The sequence below is a fragment of the Aulonocara stuartgranti genome (genome assembly GCF_965226115.1).
Source record: "Aulonocara stuartgranti genome assembly, chromosome: 5".
Classification (NCBI taxonomy): Eukaryota; Metazoa; Chordata; class Actinopteri; order Cichliformes; family Cichlidae; genus Aulonocara; species Aulonocara stuartgranti.
In genome coordinates, this window is record NC_138943.1 from 27959505 (window position 1) to 27984002 (window position 24498).

Sequence of the window (24498 nt, forward strand, 5' to 3'; positions counted from 1 at the left end):
TACAGAGTACAACGAAATTGGAGTGCCACTCCCTTGGTGCAAGTTTCAATAATAAATATAAATGTAAAATATAAAAAGTACAAAAAAAACAATCGTAAGTACTCAAACAATAGTATGTACAATATATACAGGATAGCAGCATTAATATAATGACAGTGACGGTATGGAATAGGTTCAATTGTTTTTGTGCTTATTTACTACGGTGATAGCTCTGGGAAAGAAGCTATCCCTGAATCTGTTTGTCCTGGTTTTATGTGACCTGTACCGTCGGCCTGACGGTAATAGTTCAAACAGTTGGTTGCTGGGGTGAGAGTGGTCCTTGATGATATTGCCAGCTCTGCTGAGGTACCGAGAGTTTGCAGTGACCTCCAGGCTGGGCAGAGAGCAGCCAGTGATCTTCTGGGCTAACTAACATAACTACTTGGATGAAAATCCTCTACAGTCAGTAACTGCCTGAAGTAAAAGGCTCTACCAGGTCTTTGATGCATCTCCCTTCAGTTTCTGCTTATTTGTGGCTCGCTCTTCTTTCTCATTTGTCTTCAGTAGCTGAAAATGATGCTCTATTGGGATGAGATCACGTGACTGACTTGGCCATTAGCAATATCCCATTTCTTTGCTTTGAGAATGTCTTGGGTTGCTTTTGCAGTATGCTTTGGCTCATTTGCACTGAGAAGCATTATTGATCAGTTATGGAGCTTTTGATATTTGTTTTGCTGTTTTTAGAAATAATGAGGTCATCATGCACTTCATTTGTCATCTTTGGTCTCTCAGACCTTTTTTATGGTGCTGAGCCGGCCAGTGCATTCGTTCTTTTTAAGAACATACAGATTGTTGAATTAGCCACTCCTAAAGTTTTTGCTCTCTGATGGTTTATTTATTTTTTCAGCCAAATGATGGCCTCCCTCGCTTGCACTTTGCATCTTTTTGGACCTCATATTTAATGCGTTGAATCAACTTCTGATATGTCTGCTTCCATTGTCATGAAATCGGAAGGGAAAAGGTTTCACCTGGCCATGAAACTGCTTGTGCATCAGCCATCCTATTCATTTTAACCTTCTGAAAATGGTGACTTTGTATAAAAGCCAATATAACATTCAATGTAAAATTTTTCTAACCCTTGAATGAAAGCTGAAGGTCTGCACTTCAATCAGATCTTGTTTGTTTGATTTAAAATCCACTGTGATGGTGTGCAGAGGCAAAATTACAAAATGTGTCACTGTCCAACAGTTTAGGGACCAATCAGTAAAACTATTTTGCTGCAGTAGCAGTGATTCATGATGATGAAGGTACGCTATCGATCGAGATAACGTAACCATGTGTTACCCAATTCACATACAAAGCACAATGACAGGGTAAAAATATTTGATTTTTTATGACTGATACTAGAGCTGTATTACTGTCTCCTGAACAGTAGGAGCTGATCTACAGAGCAATACTCTCAGCTTCCCAGTGCAGGGTCCTGTTCTCACCTATGATCAGTCAGTCTTCTGGCCAGTAACCAAAGGTTATAAAGTTGGCCCAAAAAGAGTTTTCTTTTTGGGATCCGTGGACTCACTGACAGAGTAAGGAGCTTATACATAAAGCTGGAGCTCACAACTGAACAGCTGCTACTTCACACTGAGTGGGAATGCTAATGTGGTATAGACACCGGACTAGGACACTACCTGAGTTTCCAAGGGAGGTATTCTTGGCATGCTGAACTGGGTGGACACCACAAAGCAGATCAAGTTTACATTATAGTGATTGTCTATCTCTTCTGGCACGGGAACACTCTGGGATCCCCAGGAATAGCTACAGGAACTGTCCAAGGATTGGTCTAATTGCTGTTATCCTCTTGTTATTGAGATGCATTTGAAATGCCAAAAGAAATGAACAAAATGATCAATCAAATTTTAGTTGAAGGAGCTCTTTGCCCAAAAAGGGCATTACATTTTTAGTTTAAACCAAATACTAATTGCAAAAATGCACTGGGGAATGCAGTATGTCATCTCTCACCCACTCCATGACATGTTGGTCAGTCACAGGAGCTCGTTCAGTGAGAGACTGAGATTACCGAAAAGCACCACTGAACGACACAGGAAATCATTCCTGCCTGTGGCCATCTCCCTGTACAACGCATCCACTTAACACACTGTTTGCTGCTACAACTACACATGTTTCTTTTCCAAATATTTATTTATAAGTGACTTATGTATGTATGTATGTATATATATGTATATATTGTACTATTCTTAGTTAGCGTATTGTCTGTCTTGTCTTAATGTTGGTTTAAAATGGAGCACTGTAACAAAAAATAATTTCCCCCAGGGATCAATAAAGTATTCTGATTCTGATTCTGATTCCATATTTAATGTTGTGAGATTGTTAATGCCCTGCGTGGGCTGCTATCTATTTCTGTGATTCCTGTAAGCATGAGCACAGATGATCTTTGATCTGCGGCAGTGAGGAGACCCCGCTGAGTGACTTAGCTGCCAGGTGACTGACTTCAAACACCAGCATGTACTCTTCAGATACCAGTTTTACCCCCAGCTCTGCAGTATCTCTTCATCAGGCACTGCTAACTCACCTCCAGCTGCCTTTACTGAACACCACCCTTCTTATGTGGCTGACAATAATGATCATCTGGCTGTTTTGCTAGCATGCACAACGTAGTCGGAAATGATCCAAATGAAGCCAGCGTAATCTTCAGATTTATGACTGTGTATTAATCCAATAAATAACTTGTCATGAGTTGTGACTTTTTGGTAACGAATGACAGAATCCACAACTATCGTAGCTGACACGTCACTCATGCTGAAGCTCAACTTTTTGCACCACAGGCGATATGTTATGTTATAGTCATAAACTGTACAAACTTTGCTCTTTAGAACTATTCCAGTTGGTACAGTGGTACAGTTATTAGTATCTAGAGGGTTCTGGGTTTGAACCCAACTAACTGGCTGAGACCTTTCTGTCTGGAGTTTGCATGTTCTCCCTGTGCCTCTGTGGGTTCTGTCTGGACACACATTCATTTGTGTCTCTAAATTGGCTGTAAATTTGTGTTAGCTCTGCCATAGACTAGTGACCTGTTCAGGGTGTTCTCTGCCTCTGGCCCTGTGACAGATGGTTTAGGCTCCTGCCCACCTGTGTGCAATTGCAATGGAATTGGATAAGTGGTTATGAAAATGGATGGATGGACAATACTTCAAGCACTATCAGGCAAATGTAAATATACAAGCCTTTATTTGTACTCTGTAATAAATATAAGTAGCTGATGGTGCAAACTCAAGAGCTTTACAGACATGTTTTAATCGTTCGTTGGTGTTAAACATTGGTTGGATGTTCACAATAATTTGACATGTATTAAGAAAGATGAATTTCAATTTTGACTTTGTGAGTTTAAGATATTTATGATTTTTGAATTAAAGTCTACACCTTACCTTTTCTTCAATTTAGGTAGAAAACATTTTAAAGTTAGAATTTAATCCCTGTATTTAACACTATATGCTTCGTAATATGAGAAATGAATGCACCTCGTGATGTAGCTCTGACTTTCATCCATTAACAAAGCTTTTCCTTTTACATAAAGCTGCCCACACACAATTAATTTCTTATACAAAGAGTTTTACATATGAAAAAGGCATGTGTTGCATGCCTCCAAATCCTGGTCCTTGCTTGTAAACACTAACAGATTAGTTGCAGTTTGCTGTTAATGAGTTTTGGGAAGCCCAGGCATCAAATGCACCCAGGAGAAATGTTCCTCATATTGCTTTATAGAAAAAAAAAATCAGATTTATTCAATGGTTTGTTAAATGTCACAATACTGCATTCTGAATTGCTTTTACCCATGCAGTACAATTCACTTTACACAGAAAAGGATACGGAGGTTTAAAATGAAAATGAGCTATTTATCATGAATGGCATTCCATTTTTTGTATGCTGTGCTTGTATTGCATCTTTTGCAATCACCAGCTAAAGTTTGGGATGTTAAAAAATTACAATAATGCACTGTGACCACAAAACAAAACATTTTAAACTGAATTAATGACTAAGAGAAACGAACATATAACAAGCTAACTATTATGATTTAAATCAAATGACCTATGCAGAGTTTAACGCTGTTTGATTAGCAGTTCCCCTTTGACAATGTCACTAGCTAATGCAATCCTTCTGTCCTCAGCTCATTAAGGCACTAGAATGCTTGTATTTGAGTATTTTTCTTCTTGAGCTATATATTAAAAAGCTCTTTTTATACTCGATTTTTCCACCGACAGGGCACATGGCAAGATGGAAAGAATCTACTGAAAGATTACAGTGAAATAGTTTAGAGACAAATAGTTCCTGAGAAATGTCAATGCAGCTTAGGTAGCTTAGGAAAAAAAGCATGCAAACAGACAAAACACAAACAAATTGAGAAAAGGTGCTCATCGAACCGAAAACACACGAGCTGGACACAAAAAGAAACCCATGACATAAATGAGGGGGCAACTTCAAGCAGTACAGATTGCAACAGATCTTATTTCCAGATGACAGAAAATGTAACGAACCTAGATGGGACTTGCTTGTCGTGCATATCAGAACAAATTGTTTTTGGGCAGAAAGAAAAGTTTCCTTGCAGATCTGGAAAAAAGGCTTTGTAACATGTCACTAATATTACAAAAGGATCTATTTTAACCCAAACCATGTTTTTAGCTCCCTTAAGATGCCTTTTGTTCTTACATGAGATATAAACACCTGGAATAAAATGAATGAAACACTCTGGAATGAAAGCCGTGCATGTTACTCATCCATCCAGCCAAATGTCTTTCCTACATGGACTTCATTACTCTTTATGCTACTTCTGCTGGCATCCTGAAGCCTTTATACTGGAAAGCCCAATTTCCAATTTAACAATTAAGCATCTATGTGTTCCAGTCACTACAGTCAGTTCTGTACTATTCATCAGCTACTGATGGACTCTTCTCTTTTCCTCCTCAATCTAGATCTAAATGTATCATTAAGCATTTTTACGATAACATGCTAAGCTTTATTGAAATAAATTTGTTATTCACAAACAAATCTACTGTAACTCCTTTAAGAAACCTGCCATGTTTACTAGTGACCTACTGGGCAATCGCCCTTTCATTGTGGCAGACTTGTCACTATAAGGCTGGTTAACATACAAGAGCCGAGGACTGCATGCCAACCCACATTATTTCATGCACATCTGGGCATGTCGTCACACATGTAACCCTTTGGCAAAACAAGCAAGTTATCTTGAAATAGCAAAATGGGTCTTCTGGTAGTGATGAAGCATTTGAATCTACAATAAAAGATCCAAACAGTAAAATGTGGATTTACTTTTAGCTGAGATTGTTTTTTAATGATCAATGATTTTCAGTGTTTATACAGACAGAATGGCCGGTGGGCCCTTAAGCTGTGGCCAGTTGTCTTGAATGGCTCATCTGCTTTTTGATGTGATGAAGAGTGGCATGACGTTTTAATCCTGCCAACCGTGACAGCTGAAGTTTCCATTCTGACCTCTGTCAAGCCTGCCAAGAAAGAGTATATTAGGTTGTGAGTATTATTCTGTTAGAGCTGTCATTTAATCCTGTTTAATCAGTACTTAAGTGTGTTATTTATAGGCACAAATACTCCTGACACAGAAACACATAATCATATTTGGTTTTGCTGCAAGTCATATAAAAATAAATACATATATTTATGACTCTCTATATAAATGTATCTTATTTTTAAGCTAGGAGCTGTATGATTAAGTCATTCTCAGAGTTACTGAGACATTATCATTAGCTAGAAGATCTTTTTATAAGTTTGTGAAGTTTGCTTATTAAAACTGAGCGTGACATGATATTAAGCCACATTAAAGCAGCAAAATAAAACGTAACTGTTCAAACTGCTTTATAGGAATGACACAATGAAAAAATGATGTCTGCCAGATCACGTCTGTGACAGTCATGATAAAAAGTGCACTGTCTTTCAATTCTTAGGTTTTACATGCAAAAATCATCTGGTCCAGATCGTAAGATAACTCACAAGATGTGACATATTATAGTATGACATTATTTACTTAATGAAGATTACACAAAAACACCTCATTTGATAGCTTGTAGAATCTAACCTCAGCAGCAGGACTTTACAGAAAGTTTTCACATATGCAGCCCTATAAAAAACGCAATGGTAGTTTTGATTTTTGTGAAGGAGACGCTCTCATGACTAATTGAGCGATGTCACTGACTAGCCAATCTTTGGCATGTAGTCTGTTGATGTCACATTTTTGAATCACCTCGTATCGCTTGGAACCCTGGTGGAGTAGGTACTAATAGAAAAGCGGCTTAAGTACACCCTTACTTCTTCCATGGGAATTAAGAAGGTAAGTAGCAGCTCTGTGCTGCTAATTAAATGCACTTGGTTAACTGATCATCAGTCAGCAAGTGTGAGCACTTTTGCAAAAGCTTTGACAGTTTGCTGCTTTGGAACATTTAGGTATATGTCAGTACAAGTACATGCAATGAAGAATGAATGAAGAAGCAATTGTTGCCGCCCATCAGTGTGGGAAGTGTCATAAGGCTGTTTCCATCAAGTGGAAAAGATTCAAGAACATTGCCAATTTTTCCAAGAGTGGATTCCCCAGCAAATTCACCCCCTGAAGCCACAGAAACCGAAACTATGTCTCTAGCTTTAAAGGCCTCAGTTAGCATGTTGAATGTTTAAGTTCATGACAGTGCAATTAGAAAAAGACTGTTTGCAATGAGAAATCTGGTTGCTATGTAATTTTTTCTCTAAAAAGGACATACCAGCATGGCTTAAGTTTGCAAAATTGCATCTGTTTAGCCCTAATGCAGAGCTCCACGTTAAGCCAAAAAGAAATGCAGCATATCAGCACAAACACCTGACGCCAACTGTTAAGCATGGTGGTGGAAGGGTGTTTTGCAACCACACGACCTGGGCACATTGTTAAGTTGTTGAGGTGAACGTGAGCTCCTCTGTCTACCAAAAGTATTTGAGGCCATCTGTCCAACAGCTTAGGAGACCTTAAGAGGGCTATGCATAAACAAATACCCACAAACATCAATGAATTTAAGCAACACTGTAAAGAGGAGTCAGCCAGAATTCACCCAAAACCATGTGACACTGATAAATTCATGCAGACAGTAATTACTTCAAATTATTGCTGCCAGAGGTTCTACAAGCTACTGAGTCATCGGGTGCACTTAATTTTTCACACATTGTTTCTAGATTGTGGCTTAAATATTCTTAAATAAATAATGACATTGTGAAATCTGTTGTGTTGTTGATCTGACGTTGTATTTACCTAAGTTTATGACCTGGAAGGGACTAGATGATTTTTAAATTGTCCTGATATGTAAACCCTTAAAATGATCAGGGGGTGTACTTTCTTTTTACCATCTTTGTACAGCACACAAAAGCTACAATAGACAAATGTGTGTTGTCACTTTGTGTCATATAAATACAAAATAAGGCTTATAAATATTCAGCTTCTCGCACCTTCAGAGGTCTTAATGAACTGGAGTTTTGCTGCTGTGTGCAAATCCGTGTGCCTCTGCAGTGTGGGTAGAGCCTAGAAGATTAATAGTTGGTGCCTACAGGGACTAGTAGGGTATGGACACTGTATTTACACACATGTACACATACATCCTAAGTGAACTGCAGTGCTTTTGGAGTCATTTACAAATGAAGACTGATATATTCTGCAACATGCTAATAGGAAACTGCTTAAAAAAGCAAAATTAAAGCCAATGTATTCTTGGAACATAAAAAAAAAAATCTGTTTTCTTCTTAAGAAAGCTCAGCACCTCCCCTACACCATACATAAACACCCGCTATCTTTGCCTCTCAGTCTCAACTCAGAAGCCCCTTGGTATGGGAACAAATATTGTACAAATAACAGTGACCTTTTTGCACAACGTCATGAAGTCCCACTGGTTTTAAGAGGTAAGAGCAGTGCCATTTAATTCACACAGACTATGATGGAAGAAGGCCTGCAGCTGTGGCCTGCACTTGAATAGGGTCATGGCTCATGCTGCATCCATAATCTAGACGGACCCGGTCAAAGACCTACTGTGACAGAATCACTGATGAGCCACATGCAGTGTTATGGATGATGAAATCTGTATGTATATGTTACTGTATATATAGGCAGCACCTCAGACCATCCCATTTGTGATGGTAATTCTTGGATATAAGCCTTTGCTTCACTGAAGCAAATCACAGGGTGAACTGTGAAGTAAATCAGCATATCAGCAAGGTTTGAGGGATAGGACAACTTTGCAAAATGATGCCATCTAAATCAGTGATATGGTTACCCATGAGACCAGTAGGAGCCAATCAGATCTCATTTATCGGGAAAGTCAAATGTTCTTAAGGTCAGACAATGCAGAATCACTTTAAAGACTCTGGGAAGTCCTGTGATTGTAATGACTTCTGGTCTTTCAGGACACATTTGATTTGGACCTTTATAAAGTGAGTCAACCTATGCAAAGCTACAGTACCTTAAAAGATGCCCAGATGTTGTGCTGACCAACTGGCAAATTCCCTTACAGATATGTCGGCCAACTTTTTAAGCCAGGACCATAACCCTCACTCTGATAAACTGATGATCAGTGACCTTTAATGGCTTTACTAGACTTTACACTAGAACCATTAGCATTAACTATTTGTTTTTAATCTATCTCCTGCACTGATCAAGTAAAAATAAAATTCCAGAGGTCAGTACGCTACAAAAACTGGCTGTAATGAGCTCTGCCAACATAAAGAATGTGTCTCTAAATAATGAAAAGGTTTCAGCAGAGATATATCTCACTCTATATATAGCGTACACATATAATGTTCATATTTCATTTCATTTTGTTTGATTATTGATATCATGCTTGGCACAGTTGTTGTCGGGTTAGTTCTTTGTTGCACTGCAGCGTGTGACAATGAGAAGCTACACTTTAGCTATTAGCAGTGACTCATTGTCATTTTACCTGAATCCTTGAATCTCTCTCTTCCTAATTATGTTCCTCCATTAATTTTCTTACCACATTAATTTCACCCTTCTCATCACTTCGCCTATTCTCCACAGCTGGTGCTAGCAGCTGCAGCCTCCTGTCACTTGTGAGGCCTGGTTATTAGTTGTTTCTGGTACTACTGTTCACGGTGCAGCTGCTGCGATAGCTAACATGTTGGTTAATTTGACACATTATGCTTTTACTTCCTTTTTATAGTTTTCTCTCAGCTTTCCAGCTCCATCTTCTCACCACTTCTTCCACACTAAAGCTTTTCTAGACAGTGAAGGTAGGGGAGGGGCCGGTCATGTTAAGAGATGTGATTGGGCGGATGGGCTGCTTTCAGTGGTTGTATGGGCGGAGTGCAGTTAATTTTTTTTACAAATCATACAAGGAATGACAAATTCTAATAGTCATAAACTTTATCATGGTGGACCATTGGCATGTGGATCCCAGATCTATAAATTGGATAAAATTAACTCTGCAGCCAAAAATGATATACAAAACCCTGTTGTTTATTATGCTGTCTTTTCTCCAGGGCTTGGTGATAGAACGAATTGGCAGGAAGCCCCTTCTCATATTTGGTTTCTTTTCCATGGCCGTGTTCTTCAGCCTACTCACAGTTTTTCTTAATTTCCAGGTAAGCCACACTTCCTGTCCTTTATACTAGACATACAATATCTGAAGAGGCAACATAAAAATATATTCTGAGAAAACATGGATTTTAACACAGTTGCAAATCTCAAACTTCTAAAATTCATCAAAATTCTATAAATGTACATATATTTATATATAAAAAAAAGCACTTTTATTATGAAACATTTTTTGCATCATTCAGTATCATTAAAATCTTGAACTGTAATTACTTATTAGCAAAACTTTTACAATGCAAAATATTTAAATACCACACAGTACAGCAGCTGTAATATATAACAAAATACTGATTATGTCACTTGCTCTCTCTGATTCCTTTCAGGATAGAGTGTCATGGATGCCCTACCTCAGTTACGTCTGCATACTCGCTGTGATTGCCTCCTTTTGCTCTGGACCAGGTAAAACTACTCACATATTCTGTTTCGATCAAAGTAAACACCCTGCAAGCAGATTAGCTCAATAATCTGTGTCTGTAATTCAGTGAAGTACTGTACCTGTTGTATAATCAATGTGACTTTCCCCAACTCCGGCCTGGAATGATTGGCATCGCAAAGTAAGCTCCTGTCATATATTAGCATACTAAAAAAGGAGCCATACAGTATACAGTGTATGTCATTGTCCTGCAAATGTGGCAGTGTCCACGGCAGGTCTTGTGCAAGTTTGACTTTAAGTTTCAAGGTGAAGCTATTCCTGTCATCACACATGCTCATCCTTGTGCAGTAATATCTCCAGGGAGCATTCACCCAGTAAAGTGTCTCAGTGTCTTTAGAATGAGACTGGAATTGCAGAGTAGGAGAAAATATCAAAAACCTGACACGCACACAACAGTAAGTGAAGCACATTTTATTGTTTTATTTTTTTCATACCAAAGTTCTTTAATAAAGAGGAAGAAAATGAGACAACCTTATGCTGAGACACAGACATAATGCACATAACAACACCATTTGAGTCAATCAATTCTTTTTAAGGTGCATTTTTGAGGTAATCACTGAGGAAAGGAAGATCGTTTGACTGCACAGTGATGATTTATAGCCTATTGAAACAAATGAAGCTTCTCACTACTGATGCCTGGTGAATGGCTTGAGAGTGGGGGTGGGGGTGGGGTTTCACCAGAGGGATGACCCCAGTAGTGATGTGAGCCTTCCAGTGGATAAATGAGCAGCCACACCTCCTCTTAAGTCACTTCACCATGGAAACCATGGCCCAGATATTTCAAAAACAAAGATTATATTTCTCCATAAGAGCAGAGAGAGATTTTCCTGTTTGATAATGACAAAAGGCAGAGCTGTAGCTTTTATTTTTGTTTATTGTTTATTTTCTCTTTTTAGCTTCCCCTTTCATTGAATTATAATTTTATTTCTTCAAATATATGATTTTTTTCTTAATCTTGGAATCTTTGAATCTTGAAAGCCTTCTTTCTTGTCTCTCTGTCTCTTGAAGCTGCTTTCTTGGTATTGTTTTTTATATCTGAATGTTTCTTTCTTTCATTTTCCTCTTTTTCCAATTTGCAGTTTGATAAGGCCAGCATTCAAAATGCTTTGTCAAATGTCATTTTCATTTTCTAATGCTAATGCTAATGCTTTGCGTTGTACTTGTAAGAGAACAAAAACTAAACCTTTTTAAAAAAATGAATCTTTTATTCAAATCTTTCTTTTTCTGATCCTGATTGTCCCGGATGAGCTTATTACTTTCCAAATTTGGTTGTGTTTTACTTCACTTCATTTCTTAGTTTTCTGTATTTTAGCACTATGAACTAGTATTTGAAATTTAATCAGTGCAGCTGTCACAGTTGCAACAAATTCACAGATTTTTTTTCTTTAACCAAAATAATGTCTTGGCTCATAGGAAATCATCAGATACAGATTTGAGTTAGTCCTTGTTTGCATTGGTGTATCTTGTGCCTTTGTAGCATCTTGTATGAAGCTCACCTGGACTGTAGTTTAGTCGTTATCGCTCTCTCACCCTGTCCTTTTTGCCATTCTGCTAAACAGAGCAATAAAAGAGATAAATAATCTCTCTGTGCTTCTTCATATGACTGTCGCAGACAGTTATCCAGCTTTCACAGTGTCAACGTAACATTCAAAACATGCAGGAATGACACACTTTGGGCGCTTGTACAGTACTTGTTAGGGTTTAGTGGTGCGATGGGATATTTTAGAGGAAGCTGAATGAGCCTCAGACAGCGCAGTTACTCAGTGTGAGATCAGGGGAGTGACTTTATTGGATTCCCTGTTTGCACTGTCCTAGAAAGTGCTGTCACAAGGACTAATAGCCAATTTGGCATAGGCTTCAGTTTCTTCACTGTGTCTCAGGGTTCACCTTTAGAAGAACAAAATTTGGCAGACATATTTGATGGCTTTTAAGTTCACTTCCATCACTCATGGAGATTTTTATAGACGACATTAGAATAGATTAAAACTGTGATCGGTGGAAGGTTAATTTACTGCTAGCAGTTGCCATCTGCAGCAGTCTTGTTACATGGGAGAATGCAACAGAATAGACTTAACTGGGTTTTGTAGCAGTACACTCAAACAACACTGTGACACCCTTTGGTTATTACAGTCCACCACATAAATAATTATATTTTTTGTTAATTGAATATTGGTATGTTTTATCGTTTAAAATAGTGATGTATCTAAAACAATAGCTCAGCGCTGGTTTAGTTAATGCTCTGTAAAAATATCATGTTTTCATAGTGTGGTTGCTTATGGAACTAAAACATATTCCCTCAACTGGATATTAGTGCTGTCAAATAGAAAACGATGGACTGGAAGATGGAAAAAGGGCAAAGTGTAAAACTGCAGTCAAGTGAAAATGTTAATTACATTTATAAGTTATAATGTAAGTAACATTTTTAATTGTAACCAGTTGTTTATTAATGCTAAACTCTCATGAAATCTGGCCAAGCATGTATCCATATGGCACCACTGCAGTAAATTACTGGCGCCAATAAAATAGATGTAACAGGAGGTCGTCAATTAAAGAAAGGAAAGGACGAAGCTTTGATTAGCTCGCATCAAATTATTACCACCGCTCTGTGTGACAGCGTTCTACATTTTACAGCATTTAAAATGTTTCTTTAGGGTAACTTATAAAAATTAATTAGCTGTAATTACTGTACATGGCAGCAAAATTAAGACATACAGAGATAATAAAATGATATGTTATGTGTCAGTATATAATACATAATTATCTTGTCCTTACCAAAGGTAAAATTATTCAGTGACAAACTCACACGACCAGCAACACGAGACACTGTTTCATTATGTGTCGAATAAAAACTAAGCCACAATGCAGAATGTGTGAAAATAGTACACCACATGATTGTCACTGTAGAACCACCTTTAGCAGCAATAAGCCGAAGTAATCATTTTCTGTATGAACTCATCAGTCTCTCATTGGTCAACTGTTCTTTACAGTGTTGTTTCAGTTCATTCAGGTTCTGTCCTGTTCCATGACTCAAAAGTCTTGTTGTTTTTATGTTGCCTTGATACATAAAACCTTGGGTCTGAAAGAAGGCCTGCTTTCTTTTTTATTGTGATTGTGTTGCTCTATGAATTTGGCATTTTGTCCTCAAACTTTATAACAATCCTTGAACAATACAGGTGATAATTAAATATTTGATTCTGGCTTCTTTTTATCAAGAATAACTGTAACATATTTTCGGGAGAGGACAGGACAACAACAAAATGTGCAGATTCAGTCTGAACTGAAACTTAGTTACAGATTTTACAAAGTCCTCCAACACCTGCTCATTACAGCAAACACATATGTCCACACACCTTGTTTGGTACAAACTACTGAATGTGCTGTTTTTGACATATTACTTCTAATAGTGACAGACAGCTGTCGAAGCTTCAGGAAGAAAAAAAAATATGCACATTTTTCACACGTAGACAGATGTTCAGATGATTGACAGGTGAAACTGCTGTCTGTTGAGCAAATCCATTCTTGTGGTGTACACTGAAGCTGTTGTGGAGCATCCTTGATGCAGATATGTCTAGTCAAGATTTACTGGGTCTTTTCATAGCTGCAGGCTGTATATTGAATCACTGTATACGTTCATGAAGCTAATGATTTGTGCAGCTGTCACCATAGGGACAGCGATTATACATTGAAGTGCAAGGGTACTGAAATAGAAGCATTCGAGTACTGCAGTATAGCTCCACACCACTCCTTTTTTTAATTTCTTCTAGCAGGCTGACACTCTCACCTCAACTGGAAATTGCTGATTCTCTCTTTTTGTCGCCCGTGTTGAGTGTTGAGCCCATGTCAGAAACCACTCCTGAGCTGTTTCTAAACCCATTTAACTGTGCCTCCTATTTTTGTAAACAAATAATACTGCATAGTCTATAACAAACTTACGCCGCATCCCATCACTCCTTCCATCCCTACACTCTGCATGGAGAACAAGTTGAGAGCTGTCATTTCGAAGCAGAAGCAAGTCAATAAATAGTATCTTCCTAAAATATATCTTTATTTTATAGAGTCCTGGGATTGCAATTCCTTTTATCTTGCCAAAAAGTAAATAGCTTTAATGCTGTTGTCACTGTTTCCTGTGGGACAGCAGAGATAAATGCAACCCCAAAGTGTAGTGAAGTGTTTGTTAGTTTGGAATATTGTCTTTTCCCCCACGGCACTGGTGTTTCTTTCAGTGGTTGTGACATATTCTTCATTATTTTTCATTTATGTGGGTACTTATGTTATACGTCATGAATCTAAAGGGATATGATTTGAGTGGTAGTGCCGAATTGTAAATCCACATAATAAATATCCTGTGAATCTTGGGTTCAAATCCAAATCCAAATCCAGTTTATTTATATAGCACGTTTAAAAACAAAACGTTTGCCCAAAGTGTTGTACAGAAACACAGGTTGGATCCAACTCATTAATGATCTTTGTGGGTCTAAGCCAGGGGTGGGCAACTCCAGGCCTCGAGGGCCGGTGTCCTGCAGGTTTTAGATGTGTCCTTGAACCAACACAGCTAATTTAAATGGCTAAATGACCTCCTCAACATGTCCTTAAGTTCTCCAGAGGCTGGTAATGAACTAATCATGTGATTCAGGTGTGTTGACCCAGGGTCATATCTAAATCCTGTGGGACACCGGCCCTCGAGGCCTGGACTTGCCCACCCCTGGTCTAGGCAAATACTTTATTTTCACAAAACCTTCTAAAATTAATTATTACTTTTACGTAATTAATTTTAAATGAGCTCTACTGGATTTGTAGTACTAAACAGTATAACAGATATCTCATTCCAACCCGATGTCACGTCAAAGCCTGAAACAGACCACTGTGTCCATTTCAGGCTTTGCCTGTCCAAAATGTGAAATGGACACGCAAGCAGAAGTTGTAGGAACAGCAGAGGGTAATATTTAATTTTGAGCCAACATGAAAATAATCACAGGAAAGCATTTAAACAGACATAACACATTTACATGTATGTACATATAAACATATATACATATAAACCGCCTAGCTTAATTGATTCTGACAATTTACAGACCCTGGGATGTACTTCATAAGTTTTTTGCTCACTACCAACTTTATGGCTTTAAATATATTATCTGCCCCTATTTGTAATGCAATTTCTGCATGGGTGTCCATTTCACATTTTGGAGAGGCAAAGTTGAATGTGAAATAGACCTGCTGGTCCACTGTGTCCATTTCACGTTTTGTCGTGGGTTGCTCAATCGAGGGAGGAATATCCTCAGCTTGCATCCTGCTCAATATTCACTGCAGCGATGCTTCATGGGCCTGCAGCTCTTTGTGATAGCACTGACTCAGTTGCATGTGAAGTGTTGCTCCACAGCACGAATCACTTGGCTTTAATTTAAATCTAAACTGTAGAGTTGTCGTATCTCATATGATTTTTTTTGTGCATTTTTTTTTCTTTAAGGAGATAATTTGCTCAGCTGTAGCAAAAATCAATCAGCTAGTGGAGCCTCTGTGCATTTTGATTCGTCAGTGCAGCACCTTGAAGGCAACATCCAAAGTTTGGATGCATTGGCCAAAATAGCTGTCTTCCTGCTTACTGTGAAATAAATTTGCCACTTTTTGGAGTCAGCCCTAACGTCTGACAGAAATTATTGAAAGTTTAGTACCAAATTATTTTAATGTGACAGAAACTCATCCATTTTCTTAACTGCTTATCCAAATCAAGATTGCGGGGTAGGGCTGGAAGCGATTCCAACTGTCATTTGATAAGATGTGGGGTGAATATTGGACAGGTCCCCAGTCTATCGCAAGGCTGAAACAGACAGATGTACTCACATTCACACCTACAGTACAACCAATTTAGGCTCACCTATTAATGTAATAAGCATGTCTGTGGAGTATCTGGAGAGAATCCATACAGGCACATGGTGAACGTGGAATTTGAATCTGTTGGATTCAAACTGAGCCCCCCTGCAAACCCAGCCTGCAGACAGAGGTTTCTCCTGCTCTGTAAACAGTTTCAAATCTAATTTGGAAGAAGTTCTTGAAATCAATATTTTAAGCACGTGCTCATTTCACAGCTGAACAATTAAATCAGTTTATGCTGGTGAGTCACTTCTCATGTAAAGCGGGGATTATTCTGCCGCCGAGGATAAAAATAAGCATTTCACAGTCAAGCTGTCACTGTTTGCACCTAGATGTGTGCATTGTTATTTTGGTCGGTTTGTTGTGTAACTTTGCAGCTTTTCTTTCATATTGCACTATTGACATACCACTGAGAGACGAGCATGTACAAGAAACAAACCCATATTGTCAAACTAAGCACTTTGTGTATGGTACAAACTCATCTCTCATCCTCTTTATTTCTCCCTGTCTCAGTTCCCTGATGACTTCTCTTTAGTGAACAGCCTGGAGATGAAGTTTGTGATCTAACAAATAAAAGTTCTTCTAATCCTCAACAACAGAGCACAAGGGCAAGGGATCAATGCAGGCTGAACTCACAGAAAGTGTTGCCACTATAAACTTGTCACTTTGAGGAAATGGCAGAATTGATCTCTAGAGGAGAAGACGCTAACAAAGCGCTTTAAAAAAAAAAGGACTGTGGTGGGCAGAGTCAGTTAAACAGAATTAAAAATAAGCATGTGGCTATTCTTTGAGCTTAGTTATCTTCAGAAGAAGAACTCATTTTTTTCCCTCAGAACTTTTTTTTTTTTTTTAGCTTTTTCACAGGGAAGCATTGTAATTGAACACTGGAATTACTAAAATGTTCAGTAAGGAGAAAGTTTTAAAAAGCTCCTCCCAGTCATGGCTGTGAGCTGCTGCAAACAAACATTTTACAACTTTGACAAGTTTTTCTTTCTAGTAATGTGTTACTTTCATGCAGTCAAATTTTTGCTGGTTGGTTACATGTAACTGCGATCTTGTCCTGCTCCTGACCAGTGACCATCCGCTTACTATTTTAATGTATTTTAATGACGCTAATCAGAAGTAATAATGATATAATCATTTTACCTCTCATCCATAAAAGGTTGATGACCTATAGCTGTCCCCCTGCCAGGCCAGCATGTGACAAGTTTGTGAATACAATAGCTTGAGCAGAAGGCAGTAACAATTTTGCAAATGAATACTATAAATGCATCTACTAAAAGTCTCGGAAGAGTGAGAATCCCAGTGACCTTGACCTCAAAGTCAGAGGGCAACTTTTTAAAAAATCTTCTAGGATTTTCTAATTTAAACCAAATGTACATCTACTAGAAGGCTGAGTGGTAGCACTGGCCCGTGAGAGTTTGAGAACATTCATTATAGGTAGGTGGCTGAAGAAAACTTTTAATTAGATTGTAGCATATTGTGCTCACTTTACACAAACATAATCCAGTGGAGAGTCCTTGAATCCTTTTGTTCCCCAAATCAGCTGACCACATTGATGGCACACAGTGATTTCTTTCAACATTAACATATTAATATTGATCACGTTGCTCCTTTGACATTTTATCTGTTGGTCAGAATGGAAGTATTCAATCACTGCAGGAGCAAGTAAACAAACCCACGTGTTGTAGGAGAGTTTTCTTTGTGGGATAAAATGCAAATGACATTCTTTTGTGCACTACAGTGCAAATCTGCCTGGAGGCGATTATGGAAAAGCATTGAAGCAGTCGCTATAGATAAACATTGTTCAGCGATAAAAGGAAAATAATTGGTGTTCCCTGTCATATTACACTAGACCCCTTATTGTCCAAGTGTAAATTGTGTATTTACATAAAAATGGCTCTGTGCACATTTTTCACTGGCAGACAACTTAAGTGAAATGTTTGTGCAAAATTACTGAACACATATAAGGGTTGTACGACCAAGAGTGACACCTTATTCTATTAGTGAAGTGAAGTGAAATATATACTGCTTTCAGCTGCTTTAATGTGAACAGGAGCTAAGAATCAGAGTTCCTCTTAGCCAAAAACCAAACCTAGGGCATACCTGCATCTTTCAAAGCCAGCACAACTGCCCCTGCTGGCTCTGCCAGATTCGATACACCAATCAGAACCACGGTGATCTCTTTTGTTTTCTTTTTCAAAAACAAAGAGTATCTAATTTGACAGAAGCAGCGACCCAGTGCAAGATGTGGCTCCACAGCCACAGCCCAGCAGCACTCTTCTTCAGAGCAGGGCTTGTGTGAGTATGGCTAGTAATAGAGTAGTACTGCTACTTTGAGAGTGAAGGACACTCAATTTGGCTACAACATTAAGGATTCTCTATGTGTAGTTCCCTTCGCAATCGTGGTGGTGTGTGGGTGGTGAAATACTGTTATTATTTATATCACTGGAGCTTTGGTGGAGTGTAAATTAAATCACAGTCGTAAAGATTTTCAATTGCATTGGAATTCAGCTAAAAGCTATTTGAATAAATAATCGGCAGTTGTGGTCTGAGCCTGACTTGTATTGTTATTTTAGTACAATTGAATAATTTTCTGGGAGTTGCAAAACAAAAGTAGGATAACTCCATCATACACGACACATTTAGGTCAAATCAGTTCCATTCACATAAATCAGATTTAAAACAAAAGAGTTTCTTTTTGGAAAGTTATGGATTTTTGCAGTCAATCGTCCATTTGTCGATATAAGTGAGGGAAAGACAAAAAGATGGTTGCAAAGTGCTACAGACAGGCCACGACAGAGGAGACTGAAATCCACTGAACAAGATGAATCACCTTTCACCTGAGAATCTGGACATAAACATGTTGGGCCACCCGGCTTGCTGTTGTGAGAGGTGGCAAGCAATGAGAGACACCAGGGGTAAGATGGGAATGCTTCCTGACAAGAGTGGCATGCGCTTTCTCTTTAGGAGCCACGAGCAAAAACACACAGAAACCGAAGTGATAAGAGCAGCGTCTCTGTGGAGTGAACTCACACCAAGGGGAAACTTAATGATGCGTGGCAGACGGAGAAAAAAATGATTAGAAGAGCAAAAGAAATAAAGAAGTAAAGTCTTATGGATTTATGAGTCTGTGAGGGAAATGGTCTCTGCATGTGAAATTATATGCGAGTGGGTGCATCTGTCATTTTTGTGTTTATCATCTCTTGTCATTTATTGTGTCTTCTCAGTACACAGAGGCAGAGTTTCTACTTTTTTTTAATATCCCAGTCTTGCTGTACAGTATGTCGTTTGACTAATTTGTCATTTAGCCTCATGAATTAACACTTAAATCAACCCTCACAGTTGCATTTAGCATAAAAATATAAATTATGATCATAAGTTGCTGTAGTTTGCAGTAGAGCCCTGATTGTTGTAATTTCTTTCTTAGCTTCATAAATATTTCTTTGCATCCCAAGGCTGATGTCTCCTCTGAGGATCGTTTGCACTTTGTAATATTCCACCCATGGATACAGTGCCCGGTTTCTGAAAAGCAGGAAACAATGTTTTGTTCACATAGATGTGGTATTGATCTTCTGCCAGGAGCTCGTCCTCGGCTGTCTTTTGGGTCCTGAATGTGAAGAAGAGAACACTTGAAATGCCTTTGCTTCTGGATTCATAACTGTCTCTGCATTACCAGCCGGAAGAGGTTTTCCTATTGTTGGAAACATGAATGGTGTCATGGATCAGGAATCCTTTGAGATGGCACATGAATTCCTTTGTCAATGCGAGCTCTGTGTGGACTCAGCATTGTGTGTCCTGCAAACAGTCTCCTGTAATAATAATATAATAATTGCAATCCTGACTTTTCCCCTTCACTCCAAAGTTAACGCTGACATGTTGGTAAGCCTCTCGTTTCTGCTCAAAGATTAAGCATCAACTCACCAGTTAGCATGTTTCTAGTCAGGGCCACCGGTTTGTGCCATGACTCTGCTTGCTCCTGGGCAAAAATGGCCTCGCCTCTCTCCTCTGGACTCATCTACAATATATTCAAGCTGAGAGAGCAATTGACCTGGAAATTCCTCAGCTGTTTTTTTTTCCTGCTGTGGGCAGAATATGAGCTTAACTCCCCGCAGTTCACTCTCACAGACATCTTTCTCTTTTAGTGTCAGAAAAGCCTTAGAGTAAACACAGCGAACTGGGTAATACAACAGCTGTGGAGTTAGTCAAATGCTGATGCTCAGCCAGTTTTTTTTCTTTTCGCCAGAATACACCGAGTTAAAAATATCTTTTGATCTTCATTGAATAGCAGAAGCAGCCTCCACATTTTTGAAGAGTTATTTTAGTGACATTTTACTTGCTACTCTTTTGTGTTAGATAAAAGAAAGATGTCACAGATGCCCAGAGCACACTTACTGACTCCAAACCAGGCTCTTAATGGTGTCATGACCCACGCCTGGATGGAAATTACTTTAAGAAACTAATCCAAAGTAATTATCTCATATTTATGATGACTTTTTATTGTGCATAATGCAGTACAGTCAGCCAGCTAGTAATTATTTTTAAACTGCCCAAAATTAATGAATGAGCCAAGATGGATAGTGAACGTAAGAGATGATTAAAAGATGTTTTCTGGATGACACACAAAATACATGCTAGTCACTCTGTGCTGTATGTTAGCAAGCACTGCAGTGTTTTGAGTCAAAAGCTGTTGCCTGCATCCCAACATGAGTATGATAATTCTATGCTACTGATGATTAGCACGTAAATGTGCAATATATTTACCATATTAAACTCTTTTAATGTCCTACTTTCCATTAAAATAGGACATTTCCATCTTTTTTAAGTCAAAGATTATTTTCTATCTAGCTACAGAGTATTAAGTAATGTTTACTACCACCTGTGTTTAAATGTCAAAATGGCTGCTTGGAAAAAGCCCACCCTGAAACTACAGCAAATGCAACAAATTTTGTCTCAATTCATCAACCAGAGGGTGAAAGAATATGAGGTGATTGTAACGACCAGTAACTCGAGCTTTTGCAGTCATGTTCCCAGTAACTGCTGTCAACCTCCAGCAGCCAGTTACATCTAGCATCCAGTGGTTGCCAGATGATTGTGGATGTTTCTAAGCCCAGTTGACTGGGGGCTTATTGTCCAAAACAGTGGACACATTAGTGTTGCATTGTTTGTGGTCACATACCTGCAAATAGCTTGACAAAACTGCAGTGATGTGTTGAGGTCCATGACAGCCGTACTTTATAAGTCTCATCTGATTATGTGAAGCTGAGCCGGTAATAGATATGTGCATTTCTGTGGCGTGCAAAGAAAAGCAGAAACATCCTAGTAATTTTGTGAGCTTTGACAGTTTTTTCTCAGTCATGTAACATTTTAGACGATGTCTACATTTCTTGTCATATCAGCGAGAAAAATAATCTTTCCCTTTAGTTGCTTTTTTTTAAAAAAAATGTTATCCCTGCAGATGGTCTCCATAAATGCTCTGCTATAACCTTTAACAAACTCACAAGGATTAAAATGTTTTAGCCAAGATTTTATAAAGTCACAATTAGTAAATGAATACCAGACTTCATTTTACTTTAGTCCTCAGAACAACTCAGAACTGCTCAGCAGTACATCAGTTTAAGTAGTGGTGCTGCTTTTCAAACTCCACAGTGATGTGCTTAAATATTAAGTGGAAATGTTAAAAACTGGTACTTTAACAGTCTAACTCTAAATGCATCTACTGGCATTAATGATGATTTTCTGAGCACGATTATCTTTTACTTCTAAATCCATTAAATACTTGGACGTTTCTGAATATACCGCAAAATATGACACCCTTGCTGTGCCCTTGCTGGGCACCATTCTGCTACTGTGACAGTATTATCCCATTATGTAATTAGTGTGTGAACTGTTGTTAGATAATATTAGAAACATAGATACAACAAACGGAGAGCAATCGAGTAAGCCACATGAGTTATGACAAGGTCACACAGGATTTTTCTTAGCTCAGAATTTGCCATTAGGGGTGACTACGCACATAACCAAGATTGTTCCAGGAACAGCAGTGTCTCTGGGACCTGTGCATAATTTAAAACCAACTATAACCATCTCATAAACAATAATGCTGATTATGCTTTTGTAAATGAAACAAAACTATATGTATGATTGATAAATATTTAAGTTGATTTAAAACAAAAAGATCTGTCACAACTAATTGTGGGTGAGAGAGAAAGAAACCCACTTGCCTCTAGTGAGGCCTTCTTGTATTTGTTTTACTCTGCAGCTCTGTCTGCCTGAGGCACAACAGATCAAGGGTCTGGCACTAGTAGCGCGTAACCAGTCCACTGACATCGCAGCAGGTCAAGCTGAAACAGAAGTAGGGCTGAACGATATATCGCATTTGCGATAATATCGCGACATGATCAAGTGCAATTTTCTAACTGCAAAGGCTGCGATTATACTCTGGACATGTCCAAATTCATGGGCTGCATCCTCCTGAGGCCGCATTTGTAGACCGATTACATCACAGCGATGCGCCGAAGGCTGTCCAAATTACTACCATATCCCAGAATTCATAGCGCGGCCCAGCCAAACTCCAGTTTCCAGCAATGGCGGCCGCTACTAAGTTTTAAAATTACTCATACTAATCTTTCTGGGTCACAAAATAAACTTTTAACATATTTTCAGGCGAGAAAGTAGTTGTGTAAACATCAAATATCTGCTCGGTTTATCAAGATATCCCATATTTGCAAAAGTGCTTCGACGTTTTCAGAGGCGTCTGCTACCCACCAGCTCGACAGCTAGCCGGGAGCTCGAGGGTTACTGATGCGGCCGAGAACGGCACAACTCCCGGCACATCATTTTCAGATCACCGCGGAGTTTCGCTGCTCGCGTTAAACGTAATATATAAGTCACTTAGACAACCTAAAAATGTTATTGTTGGGCTTTTTTCAGTGTTTTGTTTGTTCGTGAGTAAATCGGTTTGGCTGAGATTAAAGTTATTAGATTAGATAAAATAAAACTTTATTAATCCCCCGGGTGGGTTCCTCCTTGGTTTTCACACAGCTGACTAAACGTCAAACAGAAAACTTATTAAACAGAAATATGAGACAGTCGAGAATTTACACCAGTGTCTGGTTATATTTTAGATAGCAAGAAGCAGACGGCCGAGTTTATTAAACTCCACCGAGACAGCGGTGACGCTAATCAGAACTAGACCGTCCAATTTCACGCCTTTAAACTTTAAAGGCGTGTTTGTGTGTGTGTTTATACAATTGCTATTATGTTTGCACTTTATGTGTAATGTTACTGACTGCAGAGATCAGTAAGATGTGTGTATTTTTTATTTATTAGTTTTATTTATTTAATATTATTTTTTAATTGAATGACTGTCTAGTAGTTCACAGATGTCGAAAAACTGAGTGTGGTAAAGCCACTGATTTTTTTTATGTATATTTCTGCAATCTGCACATTGTACTGACTTTCATTTTAATGTTTACACCAGGGTTCCTTGTCAGCACTTTATGCTCAGATGTTTGTAAGCTAAAAATAAACTATTGTGTATGTTCAAATATACTGTTGTGATTGAAGAAGTTAAATAAAAATGTCAGTCATCAATTCATGCATCACCTCATGTCATCATAACAGAGGTCTGTCTTCCAGGAAAGAACAGTTTAAAATTAATGTAATATAGTATTGGCCATACTATATGATGTATTGCTTGTCTTTGTTTAATAATACAGAAGACAAAGACCTTAAAAAATAATCGCATATCGCATCGCAATCGCAATATTGGGGCAAAAAATCGCAATTAGATTATTTTCCATAATCGTTCAGCCCTAAACAGAAGGACAGTGCAACAGTTCCTGTCACAAATCCAACCCATTTTTTGGTCTGATCTGCTCTGTGATGTTATATCATTCAGGCCTGATTTAATTCATGTTTTTTAATTAAACCTTTTGTTTTCTGTCACAAATGATCTCTTAATTATTAAATAGCTTTAATTGCATTCTGTCATACTAGCAGATAAATGCTAATTATTTAATAATACACTTAAACACGCCATCCATTAGTAAGCAAGTGAATAGCAAAGCTACAGCATTGGTTCTGAGATTTGTATTTGGATGTATATCTTTTGAAATTTCTTCTTCCATTTGTATGGTTTTGATGTACGCTACAATAAACACTGGAACAATGCACATGTCATATTTTTGCATGAACACGAACGTGTCAGAATGCTGTAATGTATGCATGCATTGCCCACCAGCTGCGAGTCCCTCAGTGTGAACGTGTTGTAATCCACACAATTGTATGTTTTAATGCAGAAAACATTTGCCAGTATAATTTTGATAAATGCAATTCCCTCTAGCAGGAATCTCCCCCCGTACATTTTTTTTTTCAATTTTATCATGTATATACGCGGTTGGATATTAATCGTTAACATAAATAGGCCATACAGTAAAAATGTGTCCGCACAGGTCATAAAGACGGATGTTTCCAGAGAAAAGGGCTTTGACATTTAGGTAAAACTAGCACATAGATGGTAGCATGCCGTCTCCTCCACAAACTTATGCTG

General features: G+C 38.3%; 1 protein-coding gene across 5 annotated transcripts in view; it reads left to right on the plus strand.

Annotated features, from left to right (window-relative positions):
- The window catches only part of slc2a9l2 (solute carrier family 2 member 9, like 2), a 104759-nt gene that overhangs the window by 59354 nt on the left and 20907 nt on the right, over positions 1-24498 (plus strand). For all 5 annotated transcript variants that reach the window (XM_082533224.1, XM_082533223.1, XM_082533226.1 and 2 more), the window contains 2 exons: positions 9526-9627; positions 9964-10039. In XM_082533224.1, the coding sequence (XP_082389350.1) occupies positions 9526-9627; positions 9964-10039 (178 nt within the window). The remainder of the gene's footprint in view (positions 1-9525; positions 9628-9963; positions 10040-24498) is intronic.